This window comes from Folsomia candida, unplaced genomic scaffold (genome assembly GCF_002217175.1).
Source record: "Folsomia candida strain VU population unplaced genomic scaffold, ASM221717v1 Fcan01_Sc003, whole genome shotgun sequence".
NCBI lineage: Eukaryota > Metazoa > Arthropoda > Collembola > Entomobryomorpha > Isotomidae > Folsomia > Folsomia candida.
The window spans coordinates 3,844,741-3,865,494 of record NW_019091195.1 but is presented as its reverse complement, the minus strand read 5'-3'; the positions used below and the strand labels follow the sequence as shown (position 1 = coordinate 3,865,494).

General features: G+C 37.4%; 4 protein-coding genes across 7 annotated transcripts in view; 2 read left to right on the top strand and 2 right to left on the bottom strand.

The window, feature by feature from the left end:
- Positions 1-1,497, top strand: part of LOC110845402 (DE-cadherin) — a 48,040-nt gene extending 46,543 nt beyond the window's left edge. For all 3 annotated transcript variants that reach the window (XM_022091790.2, XM_022091791.2, XM_035850538.1), the window contains exon 34: positions 22-1,497. In XM_022091790.2, the coding sequence (XP_021947482.1) occupies positions 22-323 (302 nt within the window). In that variant the 3' untranslated portion in view covers positions 324-1,497. The remainder of the gene's footprint in view (positions 1-21) is intronic.
- LOC110845403 (6-pyruvoyl tetrahydrobiopterin synthase) lies at positions 1,379-2,373 on the bottom strand. The gene is made up of 3 exons (XM_022091792.2): positions 2,075-2,373; positions 1,917-1,996; positions 1,379-1,828 (listed from the first exon to the last, which is right to left on the bottom strand). Exons 1-3 carry the CDS (start codon positions 2,140-2,142, stop codon positions 1,539-1,541), a joined length of 438 nt encoding a protein of 145 aa, XP_021947484.1. The 5' UTR covers positions 2,143-2,373; the 3' UTR covers positions 1,379-1,538.
- Positions 2,374-2,744: 371 nt separating this feature from the next.
- LOC110846785 lies at positions 2,745-3,625 on the top strand. The gene is made up of 3 exons (XM_022093626.2): positions 2,745-3,024; positions 3,116-3,197; positions 3,277-3,625. Exons 1-3 carry the CDS (start codon positions 2,875-2,877, stop codon positions 3,603-3,605), a joined length of 561 nt encoding a protein of 186 aa, XP_021949318.1. The 5' UTR covers positions 2,745-2,874; the 3' UTR covers positions 3,606-3,625.
- On the bottom strand, positions 3,600-14,959 carry LOC110846784. Of its 2 annotated transcripts, XM_035850539.1 has the most exons (12): positions 14,581-14,959; positions 10,252-13,977; positions 6,376-6,554; positions 6,088-6,165; positions 5,725-5,816; positions 5,336-5,479; positions 5,098-5,242; positions 4,774-4,970; positions 4,566-4,710; positions 4,341-4,485; positions 4,082-4,250; positions 3,600-4,015 (listed from the first exon to the last, which is right to left on the bottom strand). In XM_035850539.1, the coding sequence occupies exons 2-12, from the start codon at positions 12,302-12,304 to the stop codon at positions 3,850-3,852; spliced, it is 3,513 nt and encodes a 1,170-aa protein (XP_035706432.1). In that variant the 5' UTR covers positions 12,305-13,977; positions 14,581-14,959; the 3' UTR covers positions 3,600-3,849. The 2 variants fall into 2 exon arrangements, with proteins under 2 accessions (XP_035706432.1, XP_021949317.2); XM_022093625.2 differs by lacking the exon at positions 14,581-14,959 and having other exon boundaries at positions 10,252-14,143.
- Positions 14,960-20,754: the final 5,795 nt, after the last annotated feature.

The following is a 20,754-nucleotide window of genomic DNA, read 5'->3' as shown; positions in this document are numbered from 1 at the left end:
TAACCATACGTTTGACCTCAGTTCCAGACAATGGGGACGGCCCAGACATTTCGAGCTTTTTACATGGAAATAAACAGAAGGTGGACAACGACCCTGACGGTCTGCCATACGACGATGTCAGAAATTATGCATACGAAGGAGATGGAAATTCCATAGGCTCCTTATCTTCACTCGCGTCAGGAACTAGTGAAGACAACGACTTAAATTTCGATTACCTACCAACTTTTGGTCCTAGGTTTAAGAAATTGGCCGATATGTATGGCGGCGGACAATCTAGTGATGACGAGAGTTATACCGGCCCTCCCCCCGAAGCGTGGTGTTAGCATATGTATAAGTAATTTAGCATTTTAAGTACATTCATCAAGACCAAACTACATATAAATAATAAGCAACATTGAAGCCCAGCCAGCCATAATATTATGATCTATACATATAACCAAGTATTTCCATCATCTTTTTGTTCATGTCATTGAGTATACTAGACTATTCTTGTTGTCCTATCGCCTTATACAATGGAACAAAATATTTTGTAAATTATTGTATTTTCCAAAACTTCGGCCTGCTCAAATTCAACCAGTTTGACTTAGGTTTCCTGCTGAGGCGTGCACTTTGTACAAACCTCGAGTTCCAAATACTTTCCATAAAAAAACCATCGATACCACCACAACGGCAACTTTCTACACACTTGACAGTATGTACTTATATATAACGTTATTCATTAGTCTTAATATTTTATATACCTTCTTGTGTCACATATTAAACGTATAAATACATAAATTATTAAGATGCCTCTTGCAATGAAGTCATTAATCAAGTAAGTGGGTGGTACTAGATTACATAATATATATATTTATGTTTATGTAGGTGTAGTTTAGTATGTAGGCATTGCAATGGACAAACTCACTTGTATTTTTATATGCTGTTTCAATATGCCTATAAACAGATTAGTTTTAATATTTATTCCGCTATGGTCTCATCTTATTTGTGGTGATGATGAGGGTTGAATATCTTTAACTGTGCAATCCGCGTGTGAAGCAAATTGTCCTTATTAGCGTCGAAACTAAATATTTCGACGCCTTTTCTGGACAAGAAAGTACAGAGAAAGGAGTCGTCGGTACGTAAGGCTCCCGACTGCTGTTCTGTAACCACAATCATAGTCAAGACTGAACATCATTCCAATCCAGTTTTCAGAACTTCGTCCTACCCATGTTGTTCATAATAATATATGTATGGAATAAAAGGCACACATAAATACGCAACAATAGAAATGTTGGTATGATACCAATATATACAATATATACATAGCTTACACTACTATTGTTATGTGTTCTTGTACCTTGAATTTGTAGATGGCAAGCCAGACTTATGAGGTGTCATGTTAATGCATAATTTGTTAATTTATGACAATTACTAGAATGTTTGAGTATTCGGTTACATAATGATTTACAGATTTTTAAGCCAACTGAATTTATTAAATAAATAACGAAATGATACATATTTGCATGTCCGTTAATTGTTTGATCTTGATTTTGCATATACTACATAGCTTCACCTCTATAGACAACAATGTTCTTTTCAGTTTCCCAAATTTTGACTTCATACAGAATCGAAGGGTTAGAAAGATGTCGTTTCAACTCATCCCAAACAAACATGGCAATATTTTCCGTCGTGCTCACTCTCTTCGTAGTGGCAAAGAATGGAACGTCTTTGTCTATATTTTTGTGGTCCAACGTCTCCATTATTGCTTTGTTCATCACTATCTTCAGGTCTGAGATGTTTATTACCATACCAATGATGGGATCAATTGGGCCTTTTACCGTGACTTCAACTATGCAAATCACATACAACATTTGTTACTATTACGGTTCATTGCATATATCAAGCTGTATGCACATAGATATTTCCTGTGAACTAACCCACATAATTGTGCCCATGTCCATTGGGATTGTTACATTTTGAGTAAATCTCCAGATTTTGTTCAGTGCTAAGCTGTTCGCTTTAAATATGCAAATCGAATATGAAAATGGGAATTCGAGATCGTGCACAATTAATTATTGTTATTTGTGTTACTGACCTGTGCAATCTGTGGCAAGCACTAAAGCACTCTCTTCGTGTAAGATAGGCGACAGGCACAGCAGCCATTTAAAGTTAAATTAACAAAAAGTGTACGTGTTTTGATGTAACAGGTGCTTTCACCCCCTTCAATTTTGCAACTTTCTCCTCCCGGGTAAAAGTCTGTCCCGGATCGATAAATGCAGTAGAGCTTTGTCAAATATCTTTTTACAGGGCAATTTTTATCTACAATTTGAAAATCAGTCAGAAATAAAATCAAAAAAGTTTATTCCGCTAAAGCCAAGACCATTTATGCGTCTATGTACAACTGGCTGGAGATGCATGATTAGTAGATTGCCTTGAATCAACTCATGGTTAGAAGCACAATGCTTTTGTGCACTTGAACCTGACTGCAACGTGGTAGAGGTGACAGAGGAGTCTGACATTTTGTGTCTGAATCTCAAAGTAAAAGGGATCCAACAGACTTTCGGTTTAAAGCTCTTCTTATCTATTTGAGACATAGTTTCTAAAAATGAAACTGGATTCGATATGAGAATATTGTTACCGTTGCTTTGTCCCATTGACCGATTTTTCATGACATACCGCTAGCATGAAACCGATACAAAAATATCCGGATCCTTCATTTCATGAGTTACATACGACTAACAGTAATTTCAAGAGCAGGAATTTATTAAAAGGGTCTCTGAATAGAATCTGGACTCCTATTTAAAGAGCTGTACGCAGAATTTTATTTGTAGTGCTTTACAAACCAACGAACTGAATTGTTAGTTAATTCATAATTTTCCAAATTTTGCTAGAATCATGCATCTTAAACACATAGTAATTTTATCCGCATTATGCTTTTCTCAATTTCTAAAGCAAACAGAGGCGCAAGGAACAGGTTTATTAGAACGATATTATAAGCAGTATTTCAAGGACTATTATCCATCCACTGTTCGCTCATACACTTTGGTAAGATATTGGCTACCTGCTGTAAAATAGTAAAAATCGTAATCCATAATTATGGGTAAGTTTTAATAAGTTTGTATGATGTAACTTTCAGTATGGAAAAGGTCAGAATGGAGCCGTTGATTTCCAAGGAGGATTGCCGTACCCGTACGAAAAAAGCGGTCCCGTCCATCCATGTGAGTATTTAGATTTTACAGTGATCCCTGTGATGACATTTAGGCAAAGTTATTTTATACGTATCAAAATAATTTCTAGTGGTATTTACGGCGATCACATATCCTCCACCGACCCATGGCCCTAATCCCTACAAAGCCTCAAAGAGGTTGACAACTGCGGAGGATGTATCTTGGGAATATCCTGACCCCAATCCCCTCTCAAAATCCCCCCAAGCTGCCGGTCAACAACCATCCCAGCCCTCTTTTCAACAACAACAATGGGGTCCCGACAAGGACGTCATTCTCGGACCAGAGCCCATTGCAGAAAGTCGAATGGTCGAGGACGGACCGGAAATTCCAATGAGCAATGTCAACTTCAACGGGGATGGACACGCAGAAATCTCAATGCAATCGACAATGTCGTTTTAGAGTCTATTCAAGTTTATTCACATCGTAGAATTACAGATGCAAACAAATCTATATTTATCTAGGCAGCAGGGTAGAACATTTAATATGAATACAAAATGCATTATGCATAATCCAGAAACATAAAAAATAAAATATTATACGTAAATGTAACGTCTTTGAGAAAGTACAGTTGACACAAGATACTGCTTGATTTACACGTATCATAAAAAATATATCAGATCTGTTTCATAACAATTCTTGATCATCAAAAATCCCAGTCCCATCCACTTCTGTCATCTGGGGGAGTCACACTGCGGTCAGGAGGATACTCATCAAAATTTCCTGCGTCATGGGGGCCTTTAACGCAGGGAATGATGGGGGGAGCCAAACTCTTTGACCTCAGTCCATTCCAGTCAAGACCGTCAAACCACCTTAATTAAATCAAGCATGCTTTAAAACCCAGAAAGTCATAAACATTTGAGGTAGTATTTACTAACTTGTGTCGCTTTATTTCACTGAGGCCACGATTTGCACCAAGTCGATCTTCTGGATTCTCTCGGCACAGTTTTCTTATCAAACTGTACGATTGTTTGGTAATAGTTTCTGGAAAGTCGAGGAAATCAATCCCCTTGAGAATGAGCTTGTATGTGCGCATAGGGTCTCCACCTTTGACAGAAATTTTAAGTCAAATAAGTAAGCGACGCTTAATAAATATGTATGTGCTACAGAATCAAGACATAATAACTGTTTACTAACCGACAAAAGGGGGGCTGCCAGTCAAAAGTTCATACATTAGAACACCAAGGGACCAGTAATCGGCCGGTATTCCGTGACCTTTATTTAATATGACCTCAGGAGCAACATATTCGGGCGTCCCACAAAAAGTCCAGGTTTTGCTCGTCTAAATAATTTCGTACGAAATACAAAATACCATACTTCTTGACCACTACTTAATCTTATATAAATAAAATATTTTTTTACCTCTAGTCGTTTAGCAAATCCAAAATCAACTAATTTAAGATATCCTTTAGAGTCCAGGAGTAAATTTTCTGGCTTCAAGTCTCGATAAATTATATTTCTAGCATGAAGGTATTTTAATGCTTCGAGCACACATCCAACATAAAATCTGTAAGCGCATGATAGTGTTATTAAATATATGACATCGGAAATATGACCTTAAACGGTTTACCGTGTGGTTGTGTCATTAAAATGGCCCCTGTCCCGAAGAATACTCCAAAGTTCTCCACCAAGACAACACTCCATTAGCATGTACAAATACTTGTCATCTTTAAAAGTTTTGTGTAGTTTGGTTATGAAGTCAGAGTTTGTTTCCATTAGGATTCTTTTTTCTGATTTTATGTGCTCCACTTGACGTGTCGCAACGATCTGTATGACAATGAGTAATAATTTGCAGGTTGGCAAAATTGTGTAATTACTCCCAATTCCCATCGTCGCATTTTTTATGCACACACTTGTGAGATTATATTCCATTTTATTAGTTAACCTTAATTACCTGGCATTTTTTCATCTGTTTCAATGCAAATGATTGACTCTGGTCAGAGGCTAAAGTGACTAATTCTACCCTTCCAAACCCTCCAATACCAAGTGTAGATATTAAGCGTAAATCTTCAAGCTCGATTCTTTCAAAATATTCGTTTCTATAAAAAAACATAACGTAGTTATCGTTAGCCAAATATTCTGTACCGCAGATATTATAAGCATGCGTCTTTACATGGATATTTTCAACTCACACAAACGTTTTTCGACTTGTATCACTAAATCGCTTAGAGAATTCAGTACTTTTTGCCATAAGTTGAGAGAATCCGTCCTCATTAATTACCAGACTTGTAGCAGTCTCATCTGTCGTCATCACATTCATCATATTCACTCTTTCCCTGCAACACATCAATTTCAGAATTACTTTTAGTTAAGAAAGTGATAATTACAGAAGACTTTTGTATTGACAAACAATGGCAATAACCAACGAGTTTAACATCAAATGTGATTCCTGATATGCCGACTTATATCCATACCCATTCTACTTGATATACTCATAAATATTTTGCAGGTGAATATCACTTTGTTAATTTCCCATTGTGTAGCATATCGCATCTTAATGGCTTCGTCGGTGTTGACTCACCCCTGAAGAGATTCTCCAAAGATATCGCCCGGATGCAATGTTTTCAGATAAACCTCCTCCCCATTCAGATTAGACAGAAAGGTAACCTTAGCCTACATTCAAAAACAACAATGCAGGTTAGAGTTGTTGATTGACAATAACGTGTTGTTGCGGAAATAAGGGGCAGGCAAGGGAGGTGGATAATGGGTAAAAAAGCATTCATGGGAACTGTGTCACTCTCCATAATTGGCAAATTTGCAACGCAATACAAGTAACACACAGAGGAGGTGAGATGCTTATTAATTGGATTTCGTTGAGAGGTGCAATGAATCATAAAATAGTAGAATAAGTAATTTTTGCTTAATTCGCTTGTTATCCGCTTACCGTTCCTGACATTAAAATGAACAAGCCTTCCGCTCGACTTCCTTGGCGTATAAGATATTCCCCGCAATCGTAACTGACCTGGATTTAATATCACAGAATAAATGACGTTTGAATTAATAAAATGCATATTAATTTCCCTCTCGCACATGGTTCTAATAAATAAAATTTCATTTTTAAAGTTTTAATACATGAAGGGAAGTTTTTTCTTTCTCTTTTCATGTTTTATGAGATACGGAAATTAATCGATTTAAACCGAAGATAACCATCAAACATTGTAATTAACTTTACCTCGTTGACATGCTCACTCAATTTGGTGAGAAAGCTAGTGCTGAGTTTCCGAAACAATGGGATAACCTTCAACGACTCCACGATGCGCATTTGGTCACTTTTCCCTCTGTGGGCAGGAGGGACCGTGCCGTGTTTTGCCCACAAAGACCTGTTAAAGTTCAGGAGGCGTCTGCTGCTTCCTGTAAATCGAATTGATACAAATTATGAAAAGTAGCAGTGGAACATAAATCTTGAGAATTCTCTCGCGTTTTACTTTTGCATTTCGTGAATACCCCTTTTGAATTTCGTGAATTATTTATTTATCGAATTTTCCATCCTTCATTTTTATTATTTTTTCATTTCAAAACGACATAGAATAATTTTTAAGGCAGTTATCGAGAGGCAGACCGACGGCAGACACGACAATTTCGTAAGCCCTGACTCGGAGTAAAAAAATACACCGCAAAAATTGAAAGTGATTTACGCTGAGCAATAAAATAATTACCGTCACGATAGACATAACTCATGAAAAAAGTCTTTTATTCAAACTATCGGTCGATTCATTGAAAAATTGGGCAAATCTAAACTGTCACGTTGCCAATATTCATCCCATTATTCTTTGACCACAGAGATATACATTAAATAAACTCTCACGTAATAAAACCACGACATGAACAAAGAAAGACGAAATGATTTCTGTTTTCTATGCAAGTGCAACAAAGACGCAGAGTAACCTTTTAGCTCAACTTGGGATTAACTCGAGTTTTATCCTAGTTGGATTCGTTAGGATTAGTTAGGATTAGGATTCGTGCTTATGTAGCGTAACTCATAATTGTGGTACTGCACAAGGAATTACTTGGCAAGGGTATCAATATCACTTTCTAAACAAAGCATTATGTGCAAATATTTGTAATTCCGTCCTCTAGCTTAAATAAATCACGGCTGCGTACAGATGCTGCAATTTCGTATGATGATGAGATCTTAAATAAGTAAATAAATAACGCGTTAAAAAGTGCATTCACCAATTGTTAGATTGTGTTACGAAATAGGTATGACCTATACGTGAACTTTGCAGCATGATACCTGCAGCTTGATTCAATGATTTGTTTTTACTTAACCTCGTCTCATCTCATTAACTTCTCACGCAATATTACTCATTCATTATGTATTATGTATTTGTGGTGAATTGATTAATCTACTATCGCATCTGAATCAATTATGCAATTGTAATTGCAACCAAAGTAAAGGTCATGTTTGCATATTTTCATATTTTTGGCAAGGTTCAAATGACCATGAGGTTTCTGTTAGTTCAACCGATTGATTGACTGATTGATGGATTCAATTGTTTACATTCCAATCAAGTGACAAATTGCAATTTTACAAATAAGTATATTTGTATAATCATCGTAAAACAATGAATGTTTATTAAATACACATGTACATTCATAGAATTGTTTTGTGCTTTGTAGGCTCTTGACCCAAGCGAGATTCCTTTCTTTAGAGTGTCAGGCTGTCAGCATACAGCTTGTAACATGTAATTTATTTGCACTTAATCAAAACAAAAAAATATTTTCCAACCACGAAATTTGCAATTGCACATGTAAAGAAGTTATACATCGTTACGAGACAATTAGCAGATTAATTGCTGTACCCAACTTATCAGAAATTTTTGAATGATGTGCTTAAAATTATGCACTCTAGTTGAGCTACAAACCATTAGAAATATTAACATTATCGCAAATTAATGATCATTTCACCGACACGATTTCAAGCAAAATTTTATTATTTCTACACAGCTATGTAGACTATGCAAATTTTTAGCGGGTCAGGGTATAACTAAATTGTAGATGAATAATGTAGCCGTTTCCTTGAAGCGTGGTTAGAAAATCCCACTCATTATTACTCCTTGACTGAACGTTAAACTTTAAAGAACCAACCCTCAATTTAAAGTCTTGCATGTTTTGCTTCAGATTTTGACACAATTTCGTGTCTTGAGTAATCCGGCACATGACACAGTCATAACAATGACTTTTTATAATCATGACATGAAAATGGTATAATATTGAGCAAAATGCAAGTGAGCTATGTGACAATGAGCATGTTCGGCATACTATTACATGCTATTATTATTATGCCGCATGATGGTATGCAGTATGTACACACACCTAAATATGTTTGTGTGCTGTTCTTTTTGCTCGAATTTCCCATGATAACTACGTGACCTTTAGAACACCCAACCTTGCTCTGGACGAATGAAACTGCATCGATCATGGCTTTCAAAAATCTACATGTAAAGTGCGAAGGCATTTAGCTTTGTTAGTTTATCGGTACTTTAGCGCACTTCAATTTTAACCCTGCAGTAACAAAAACCTAATAATTTTATGGATAATTTTAATGTGTGATCTGGCACTAAAAATTTAATAACTGCGTTATTGTGAAAGTATTTTATGTTTATTGATCCACATGTATTAAATATTTTATGTATTGCTTGTGCCAGCCTTGTCTAGTAAAATTTACAAAGCGTTATATAAATAAAATCAATATAAATTAGCACATAACTTTTCCTGACCAAAAAGTATAATTCCTCAAATCTCTAATGGGGTTTCATAAGTAGGAACCTGGGCATACATAGAAAAATATCTAGTGCAATGAAATTGGCTACACTTTCCTTTAAACAGTACGCACTTTACCACGGTTTAAAGTTTCCTCATCTCTTTTCAATGCATATAGGAGCCAAGAAGCGCTCACTAATCCTGCTGCGTGTGATATGCATTTAAGTACCACACGGAATAAGCGGTGTCTGTCAGCCTGTGTAATTTGCTTTATTTTAGATGAATATACCAAGCAAGTTTGAAAGCAGACGTGATGCTCGTTCAGAGAGAAGAATACTATTTTAGCGTAAAAATGCATGTAACCACTTGTGTAAGAGTTGTTCAATCATTTGTTTTCCATGTTATTATGACAAATTATGTATTGGGAATTATCACATTGTTGTAAGTTTTAAATTCAACAGGCTGTTGTGGATTTGAATCTGCGACGAAAAAAGTAATCACAGGCAGACACATGTAAAATGTGTTCATTCAAAGAATCAGTTTTTCACATGGCAGATGCGATACACACATCTTTTTCCCAGCCTAGAGTGGAGTTAATATTCTTCTTTTTGATTAGGCAGTATCTCGGGAAAACATTTAATCGAACCCATGCATTCGCTATATGTGTTGGCATTGAGCAACTCTTCCAATCACTAGTTTTTAGAATTTTTGTTATGACGAAATTCCTGTAATTTGTGTCTTGCTTCATTCAATTAACTCATAAAATATGTATGCATTATGAAGATACAATACACACATTCGTCACACTATAATGAATTAATTTCGAAAATAAATTCTTAAGTCTTAGACTTGGAAGCTATAATTTTATGAGGTGTTTTACATAATTTTACTAGTGCGCACTAAATTCTACTTGTGGTATTGGTGTAAGTACTTGACTTGTTGTTTGTGTGCGGAATGTCAAGTTTCCCTTTCAACGCAAACAACCAACGAAAATAAAGATAAACCATAATTTGACTCTCTAAACGGTAGTTTTACTTGAAACCAATAGTTTAAAAAATGAAACTGAATCAGTAGGCGAAACTGTCAGAGATGGTATCATAATGTAATAATGACACACTCTCATATTTAAAAGATCTCTTGTCATTCACGGTTTCACCACAAACTAAGTCATAATATTTTCATATTCTTCATATCTTTAAACTTAAATATGCATGCGTTTCCTTAAATACTCTTCAATTTACTTTACTCGGCGTTATCTAAATGTCTAAATGCATAAATATACACACACATGCTAATTAACTTGGGGGAGTTGAACGTTGAAAAACAAGTTAAAGTTGCCACTTACCATTTACAAGGGACAACTCCTGCTCTCTCTCAAACTCGGAGAGCGTGTCCTCACTGGAATTCTCAGATCTGAACTTTGATGATTTGGAGGACTGGGAACCACTCCCACTTCCATACGCCGTATCATCCGCCTCGTTTTCATTGTCTGACAAGGAAATCTCTGTAAACCCTGAAGCGTCCACAATGTCTATTTTCCTCCCTAAATTTTTCATGGTCATGGTGCTACTGACCCCATACGAATGTGTAGGAATCACAAACTTGAGCTTTGGTCTTGGAATTCTGCAGTCGTAAAAAGAATGGTATTCATCGTCAAGAAATTCCATACTCTTCTGCACTGCATAGCCACTCTTTTGCTGTCTGATTGTGTGATAATTGGCCATTGTTACACTTTTATTTTTATCGCTACCACCACTCTCCACAACCTGTTGGACACCGTTTGCCTCCTCCTTACGTTTGTTGTAATTGTGATAAAGCTTATGTTTACTTGCATCACCACCACCACCACTTCTGCCACTACCTCCTATAATAGTACGGCCTTGATGATGATGTTCTTTGTCTTTCTGATTATCATGAGCGTTTGCGACGATTACTTTGGGTTTATTTCCCTGATTGCTGTTAATCGTATTGTTGGAGGAGGATGGAGATTTGGATTGATTTTGACGTCGTAGACTAAGGAAATCTGGATGATCTTGTTTTTTGAGGAGAGGAATGGAATTCTCAGCAGTTGGCAGTCTGGTGTATTTTCCATAAGAGTAAATGTCCTCGGAATTCATCTCAAGCCATGACCTTTGTTCATAGCTGCCATAATGTTTCTTGCCACTTACTCTGTCTTCTTCCCGTCGTCTCTGCAACGTGGTGTATGTTTTGGGAGTAGGAGAGAAATCTGGAGGCTGTGCAACACCTCCACAAGATTTGCACACCTCGACTGCGTTGTTGCTTTTTCGATTGCTCAAGAAATCAACATCCCGTTTAAACCCTCGCAACCATTTGGACACGTTGGACACGTTTGATCTATTTTGATCTGATATATTCAAATCACTTTTTTGCTTGATTTTCGCAGAAGCAGAATCATATTGATTGTGAAAACTGTTTTTTATATCGGCTGTTGCGTTAGAGTGGTTAGAACTGAATACGAATGACTTTGACTTGCTCAATAATTTCCTGAAACTTTTTGCTCGCTTAGGTTTCGTAAGAGTTTGCGACTGGAATAATGAGGGAGGAGTACTAGCAAATTCATCGAATTTCCTGTAATTTGTGGTTAAAATATTGCTACAACTTGCACTAATGGTGGTGACACTCGTGGGAATGTGAGACAAATTTTGACGCTGTTGTATAGGAATTAGTGGACTTGCTCGACTACTGAAATAGCAATGGCTTGAGTAGGAGGAAGTCGTTACTCCTGAATCATCGGATGACTTTGCCCCTGGTTTTATGATCTGAAGGTCAGTTGTACTCAAGGACCCAGCCACTCTCCCTGCTTCTCTGGCAGAAGACGTCGGTGTCTGCTTTAAGGGATGAACTTGAGGGTCCTGCTGGTCCTTATTTATCTGAAACCTGATGCGATACTGCTCCTTCTTCTTGGACTTTTTGAGAAAAGAACTTCTTCCTGGCACTCCACCACCAGTCCCGGAATTGGTCGCTTCCTGCCTAATCGCAGCAAACCCTTTTTGTCGCTGGTGTGATGGTGATGATGTTCCTTCTGGAGATGTTGTATAACATGTAAATTCTGTGTCAGATTCACTCTCACTGCAACTGCAAATACTACTGGTCTCACTGCTGTACGTTGTATCACTGCAACTGCATCCACCACTTCTTTGGAAAGAGCAGTCTGATGAATACTGATGATCCTTCTTGTTATGCTGGAATGAATTGTTGTTGTTGTGATGACGAGGATTAGCAGAACGAAGGTGTTGCAATTGGTGCAGTGAGGTAACAGAAGCAGAATTATTATTATTGCTCGTATTATTGGAGGTGGAAGGAGCAGGAGACCACGGTCTCAAAGATCCATTTGCAGACTCTGGCAGACCTACGATTTCTTGAGTGGTTACCATCATGCACTATGTCTTTTGGGAGAAGCGATAAAAAGCAAAAATCCTACTTAATCTCAACGCAATTTTTTTGCACGTTTTATTACACAACCTGTTGAGCTGCACCAATGTTCTATCTTGTTCATTCGTGTAACAGCGTCCCTTCACCCACTTCTTGCATCTATTGCTCTGTTCAGCCTAGAATAGAATGTTGACAGTGCTGCTTACTTCTGGGGGTATGGATACACATCACCCCACAAGGATATGGATGTTGGGCTCACTAATTCTATTAATTGGTCCTCACTTTTGCTTTAACTATTTATTTTGGCTTCTACGGTCAATGAAATAGTTGAAATTCTTGTTCGCAAAGTCGTATTTGTCAGTGAATCACTTTTCCTCCATTTGAACTCAGAGTTAGCTGATAATGAAGTCCATGTGCTTTGTTAATTATAATAGTAATTGCTATTTGTAGCCAGTCAATAGAATCTAATCCGCACAACTTGAATCATGTATGCGACTCAATTTATCTCTTACACATTCCTGCAGCCATTTCATTGTGAATATAATTATTTGCGAGTTAGGCTAATTGAGTTTGAGCCATCACTTTCTTTGTAGGACCAAGGTTGCTGAAGGTAATGTCTCAAAAGAGTTGAAAAGATTTTTGAGCTGCTGTGCAGTGGAGCTTAAACTAACAAAGGAATTTATCGTCCCTTCCATGACATTATTATTAGTACTGCAATTCCTCACTCCATTCATTCATAAAATTCCATTCAAATCCCATGCGAATTCTGATTTATATTTTGTCTCAGCTTTCAGCGATGCCAGGTTTATGACCACCACAATGAAGAAATACGAGTTGGCATGTGCATATTTGCCTTTATGTAAGTACGTATCTCTTGAGTTCAAGTTTGAGTGGGCTTCTCACCAAGATCTTTACAATGGAAGGGATGGAAAAACTTGTGACTGAAGCCAGGGTGTGACAAGGTCGAACATCAATCCAGCCCAGTTGCAAATGCGAAGCAAAAACTTGTATCAATGTAGACTTTTCTGATTTTATAACCAACGAGTGTCACGATCTTGGTCGGGTGGAGAATCTATGAGCGCTTTGAGCTTTGAGAGAAATTCTGCGTCTGTGTACTGATCAAATCTTGCAGGTTATTTGATGAAATGGAGTAAATTCAGATTAAGCAGACCTCATGTGTTGGTCATTGTGAGTCTTGTTAGGTTTTATACATACACGTTGATGTATAGATACACCAAGATACACCAAGATATACCAAGATACACTGCATGTTCCGTCGATCTAAATAAATATCTGCACGTCTTTGTTTCTGGCCACTCGGTAGATGAGTGATTGCAAAAAAACTAATGCAAAAGTTCTACCTCATGCAATTAGAGGATATGGTTGCAAACTTATTCGTGAATCTGGACAAGCCTGTTGGTGATTGTTTATTTGACACACTTGCTGCTAAATCCACGCAATAAAAATAATAGAACAACTCCAGGAACCGGCTATTAAATTATTTCATCTGTGAGATGCAGCACTCACTAAAAAGGGTGTTGTCTTTTTTAATCGTGTTGTAGTGATGTAGGCTTTAGTGTCCGGGACATTAGATATTCTGTCAGATTAAATAGTATGTGATGTAAGCTGATTTATGATTACATGATGATCTTCTCTTCCATGATTATTGAGCAGCACACTACAAGATAATGAAATCCATCATTTAAAATAATTTAAATAATGATTTACATTAATGCTCACATTAAAAAGGAAGCAGTTAAATGAAATTATTTCATGGCGAACAACAATTTACTCCTGAAATTCAGAGCTGGAAAGTATTATGCTAACTGCAGACTATAGACCTGCAAGTTGCGATAGATAAATTAATGACTACCCGCATCGTAATAGGGAATTCTCATAAAATTAACTTATTAAAGATAAACACGTCATTCTCCCATGAAAACCCGCTAATGATGCACGAAAACAGAAACAAATAAATTATTAGAAGCTTAACTAAAGGAAAATAGCGAGCTCGTTATTATTCTTATTGGTCCTATTGTTGGTATTCAATAAACTGTGAAATTTAAATATGAGCCTGTTTCTTGATAGTCAGTCGGAAAATTTCTGAATCATAGGATGCGAATAATATTTGCGCTTGACTGAACTTGGTAAACATATTTGTATACGAAAATTGAGACTAGAACATTGGTTTAAACGGCGATTGAATGACAAAGGAACGCGAATGATGAAAACATAATATTTAATGTGTTCTCGCCATATTATAAAACTATTTATTTATTACCGAATAAATGACCATCACGACGCTATTGAAAATGCTCAGCAGTCAGCATCATGTACCACAGCACTTTCAAAAAGTAACTTTCTTGCGAGACAATATTAGTCCAGCTGAACAAAGTTGATGCTATTTATCCAAATAAATAACTTTATGTCACTAACAACTTAATTTTATTGACGATTTATCTACTTCTTCTATTTAGGGCTAGGTTAGAAAATATTTTTTTTGCTCTAAACCAAACATAAATATGATCACCAGCGACGCCTAGAACTTCACCGCAAATGATAAATGAGCAAATATGATGGCTCTTTTTCTCAAGTATTTTTATAAGTTCGTGCTCATGGTAGGTTTCGTGGTATATTGCTACTGCATGCAATTAACGACGATCAAATACCTCTACCAGTCGACGGAACAATGAAAGTTCTCAACATTAAACCTGAGCAAAATGTTGTAATAAAATCAAAAGTGCATGCTTGCCTACTTGAACACAAGGTTTCATCCCCTCCGTCGTCCCTTGTGCCTGAATAATACCTCAGCATTTTATTCGTCAAGACACTGCCTCTCGTAAATATCATGGGCGTACAAAGTATGGCAACGAAGGATGAGTTGCCGATGACTATCTATAGCTAAAGTTCACAACCACTTATTTATTGTCATTCATTATGTAGCTCGAGTGTTATCATTGCTTCAACTATGCTAGGAATACCATTCTTTCTGCTATTGCACACTCCTCGAGAAATTTAATAGTGCTACTGTAATACCCACTGTTAGCCAAATAGGCAATAATGATGGACTAGGGCAAACTTGGTTTCTAAAAAATTGCATGCCCACTAATAATAAATATTATAGTTTGGTAATTGTTAAATAAATGGCGAATTAGTGTCCATTTGAAGCCTAATTTGTATGATACAAGGCTTAATGGCTAAATATGAATTGCGTTCCAAATATTTGCCAATGTTTTCCCATTAATTATCAAATAAGTAGTTGGTTTCATGTCAATATGGAATGTTCAAGTACGAGAAAAATTCTTGGATTTGTTAATTGATTTATGTGCTTCAAATAATATTATCTAAGTCTGCGCCAGAATTTCTTATGCATATTTTACATTTCTTCGACTTCATCAACAAATAGTAAAAAAATACTAACGTTTTTGTTAAGGACAAAACTGTTTATTTTGCTTCACGCGAGTAGACGCCCATGCTACATTTTATAAATTTTAACATCTCGCTAACCCATTGGATAAGGTTAATATGGTAAAAAATAATATGAGAATAACAAAATCGAAACGTTTCTCCTTTCCATTTTAAATATTTATGTATCTCTTGTACATGCAATAAATAATTTGAATCTGCTCAAAACCATTTTTTTTAGATAAATGCTGTGTTTTCCACGTCCTCTTGCAGACATATGGAACAACAAACCCCCTTACTCCGTTAACAAAGGAAGAAAGTCCAACATCTAACTAATATACACTATCTATGTTCTTAATTTATATATTAAGGACCATGTTATCGGACCTCATGAATGTTAAATTTGTCGTTTATTAAACACAAGCTTTCGGACGCAAGTCTCCTTCATCATGTGTAGATAGGTCGAAGAGCTTTGGTATTATTGTCTTCAAATTGTATATTGTCTATAACATAGTCGAGATTATCGTGATGTAAAATAATGCATGAGATAAGAAAACCGGAACAAGTGAAACAAAATTGGTTGACACAATAAACTATCCAAATTGCGGAAACTCATTTTTCTCATTTTCTTTCTTTAAGCGTCCATAAATTTACCATGAATTTACAACAAGGTGTGAGCATGGACAAACCGACTCTGTTATTTTTATCCGCCATCAACTGGTAGTATTTTGGCTGGGAATGATGCTAGACCTTTATCACTAATTAATTTTATTCGGTTAAGCCTTTTGTGTCGTGTCCGAGATGAGCGTACATATGTCGAATAAAATTCTGGCAGAGGAGATATCCAACACTCTTTTTGCTAAATTGGTTTCGTTGACCTATTGAAAGTAATAGGCTGCGCTGCACTGATTCAATATTTTAATTAAGCGTAAACTATTTTATGACTTGTAAAACTTTATGTCGTACTTGTGTTGTTGCTTTCTAACCAGAATATTTAATTATACACTTTATACACTTATCTAAATTGCAAACTTGTGAGTGTAAGAAGAACCTGACAGGTTGCGTAACCCTAACTCGGGCTATACATGCATGCGGCAATGTTTTCATGAATTGGCTAAATGTTTTCGTCTCTTACAAAAGCGCCATCTAGGCTACGGCAGACCAACGATATTTATTAATAACCTGGGCAATCAGCCGCTAATATCATTCTCCATTCTACATATTTGTGTTTCTCCTTCATTAATATTGTATCGTTTTTTCGCAAAAATTTCTGTAACATTTCCAGCATGCTGTGTATCATCTGTCTAGACGAAAACGAAGTAGAGTGGCATTACCATAGCCCTCTCATGCAGTGTAGAACACATCTTATTTGTAATACGTGCATGATTAATTTGTTAAATTCTTTTTCTTTTCAAGAAGACTTGACTAATGTTAGTTGTCCAGCATGTCGTTCACCTATTTTCCACTATCTAGAATGGATGTTAGATCATCCAGTTTCTGGCCGATCTAACACTGCCTCTGTAAAGTTCTACATTGCAATTTAATTTTCAATGACTATCGTAACCCAATATTTCAACAATTAACTACTTATTTCTAGAAACTATTACATTGCTTACTTTCTATTGGGTCGCCCGTCAGACGAGTCCGTGCGTGAAGTATCCTACATGGTTGCACACTCACGACCTGGGTAACGCAAAGAACTGACGTTTCTTTGAAATCTTCTTTGAATCTCATTATGTGACAAGATTGAACATGACTGCAATTCGTGGTGCAGACGAAGTGCAATCAACAAGATTCAACATGATTGCACTTCGTCCGCACGACGAATTGCAGTCATGTTGAATCTTGTCACAGAATGAGAGCAAGCCATTGCCCAGCCCACACTATTGCTCAGAGTATATGCTGTATTCGACAGCGATCGTGACTTTAATCTACTCAGCTATCATCAATTGTGTAACAATAATTGGTAAAGTTTTGTGCATAATGTTAGATAGTTAAAAAAAATTGGCTTGTATTATAATTAATATCTATTTTTTCTTTCAGCTGATGGTGTGAAAAGTCCTCACCATGTCCCAGGAAGTCTCCTCCCACTTTCCACTTACCCATCATCCTGAGGGTGTACCAGTCGATGTCATTTTGTCAAGAGTGATTCCAGGAGGGGACGAAGTCGACTTCGCTTCGTTCTATGCGGGGGAATTCTTAACTGATGCCGCCATCAACGCAGCAGCAGAACAACTGTTCCGTAATGTGGATAATATGGCTCAGTTCTATCTCGCTATTGGAGCCACCGCAGTTTTTGAAATGGACGGAAATGTCGATTCGCTATTGCCCGATTTTAATACTGAAGAAGGGCAGTTGTACAATGTGCAGAACTGCAACAATCATTGGATTTTGCACCATGTCAACTTTGATGACAGAAGCATGCGGTTCTTGGACAGTCTTCCAGGATCAATCCCCGTCATAAAAATTCGACAATACCAAAATCAATTAGCCCGGATGTTCCAGAGTCGTTATGACATCGACCGAAATTCATGGAGATATCATGCAGCAGTACACGTTCCGCGACAAAGAGATGCGTTTTCGTGTGGAGACTTCTGTTTAGCCTTCCTCCAGGAATTGCTCAAAGGAGGATTGGGAGAAATGGATCGCCTTGACCCGTTGGAGATCCCTACACGTCGCCTTAGTATCGCAATGGAACTTCTTAAGAAAGATGTAAATGGGCGTTCCATGTTGGCAGCAGGACCAGATGAAAGGTCTGAAGACAGGACCAGAAAGATGCTGATCCTTTTCCACAGACGGCATCAGCTCCGTTCCACTAGCAATTCGTTGAAAATACTCATCGACCAAAGTAGTCAAAATGACGACTCCTCCGGTGATGTAAAGGCAAGAAAGCTTGCATTGGAAACGGAAGTTCGGCACGCTAGCGCCTTCAACACAAGACTTCCCGGCGGAGAATATTATGTTTCGAGTGGACCAACATTGTAAGTATCTTGTATAACAATAGCAACAAGCTATGGTAACAAGTATAACAATAGTATGTAATGATTTATAGAGTAACGCTGACTCGGATTCGCCGATGCAAATCTGGATTAACGCAGGAATCCAAACGAATTCATTTGGACGACGAGACAGAAGTGTGCAACTCTGGTGAAACGTCAGCAAAATTACCGGATCAGCATGGAACACCTGGAAATCTCGAACGCGGCCGCACCGGAAGGTAATTGTCATTATAATTATATAAATAAGCAAGAAATATATCACCAAATATTTGTATACAAATGTCAGGAGACCACGACAGTTCCACCCCAAGAATCAAACCCCAGGATACGAGTACGAAGCCGATAACGGTGTCCGATGGAAATTGGGTGGGGATGGAAGATATCACAGAATGTGTGTCAACAAATCCTGTCCATTTCCTGCCCGGGAAGGTGACACATGTCGCGCCTGTCTAAGTGGGAGGTAATTATCATTAGACCGTAGTATAAATAAACAAGAAATATGTATTAAAATATTTTTATATGAATTTCAGGAAGCCACCAAAGTGGCACCCCAAGAATCAAAAACCAGGGTACGAGTACCACGATGATGACGGTGTTCGATGGAAATTGCATGTGAATGGGAAAAGATATGTCAGAATGTGTGCCAACAATTCTTGTCCTTTGCTTGCCGACAAAAACGGCACATGCAAATCCTGCCGAAGTGGGACGTAAGTATCATTAAAAGTGTATAAATAAGCAAGAAATATATATTAAACTATTTGCATATGAATGCCAGGAATCCGCGAAAGTCACACCCCAGGAATCAGAGCCCAGGGTACGAGTACGAAGACGATGAAGGTGTTCGATGGAAATTGGGTTCCGACAAAGCTTACTGCAAAATGTGTTCCAACAAACCTTGTCCATTGCTTGCCCTTAAAGGTGGCGATAAATGCAACTCTTGTCGAAGTGGGAGGTAATATCTCTTAAAAGATTATGAGTAAACTAAAAAATTAAATTGCCAACAAATTCTCAAAATGCATTTACGCAACAGGAAGCCAAATAAGAAGCACCCGACAAATTGTAATGCAGGTGATGAGTACGAAGACTATGAAGGCCTCCGGTGGAAACTGACTGATGGAATTTGTTGGGTTCAAATATGCTGTTACGAGAAATGTAACAATAAATCTAGGACCTTCAATATGTGCCGTTCTCACCTGAGAAAATGGTAAATAACCCGATGTATATGCACAGAATTGTACGCAGAGTACGGAAAATTTTACTCATAATAATCTATTTATTCGTAGTGGCATCGGAGTATATCCAGGAGATGAATCTATGATTTACCTCTTGCGCTGGCTAAACCTAAGCAAAATTGCAGCCGGAGTTGTTTGTAATATGACCATACTTGAAGACCTTGAACAAGCGGCTATCCAGCATTTGGAACTTGAAGGATGTACCGACAGGTAATAATTTACCTCACGACTAAATGACTTGTATCTAACATATCTTGAATTTGTTCAGATTCTTGAAAAGGGCGGGTTGGACGCCGGACACGGGAAATGTCATACCTCTGTGCATGGCACCCGCATCGAAGAGATTCCATTTCAAGTTTTATGCTAGGACCATGCTTGGTGGCGGAATTTCAACTCTTACTCGGCCTAGGGTCAATACTCTCACTCAAATGGATCAACAGGTAGTCAACAACGCCATCCTTGCGAATCTGAACAACCTTCCCAAACCAACGTTATATAAAATGAGCAAACTGGACTTTTGGAAGAGTAATGCAATAGTAAGTTTTACTATTTATAATTTAAGTTGCACATAAATTGAATGTTTGGAAAATAGTTACGTAAAATGACACAATTTTTTTTAGTTTCAGACATACATTAACGGTGTTGATGGCATGAGGAGTATGCGAAAAAGTGATATTGTTGCCATCCAGACGGACGTGGATAATACCATCAGAGAGGGAGCATATGAAAATGCGGAGGAAGATGAAGATGAGGACGAAGAAGACACTAATGATTATTGGGTTTACGTCATGCGCTGGATAAACCTTAATAGTTACCCTG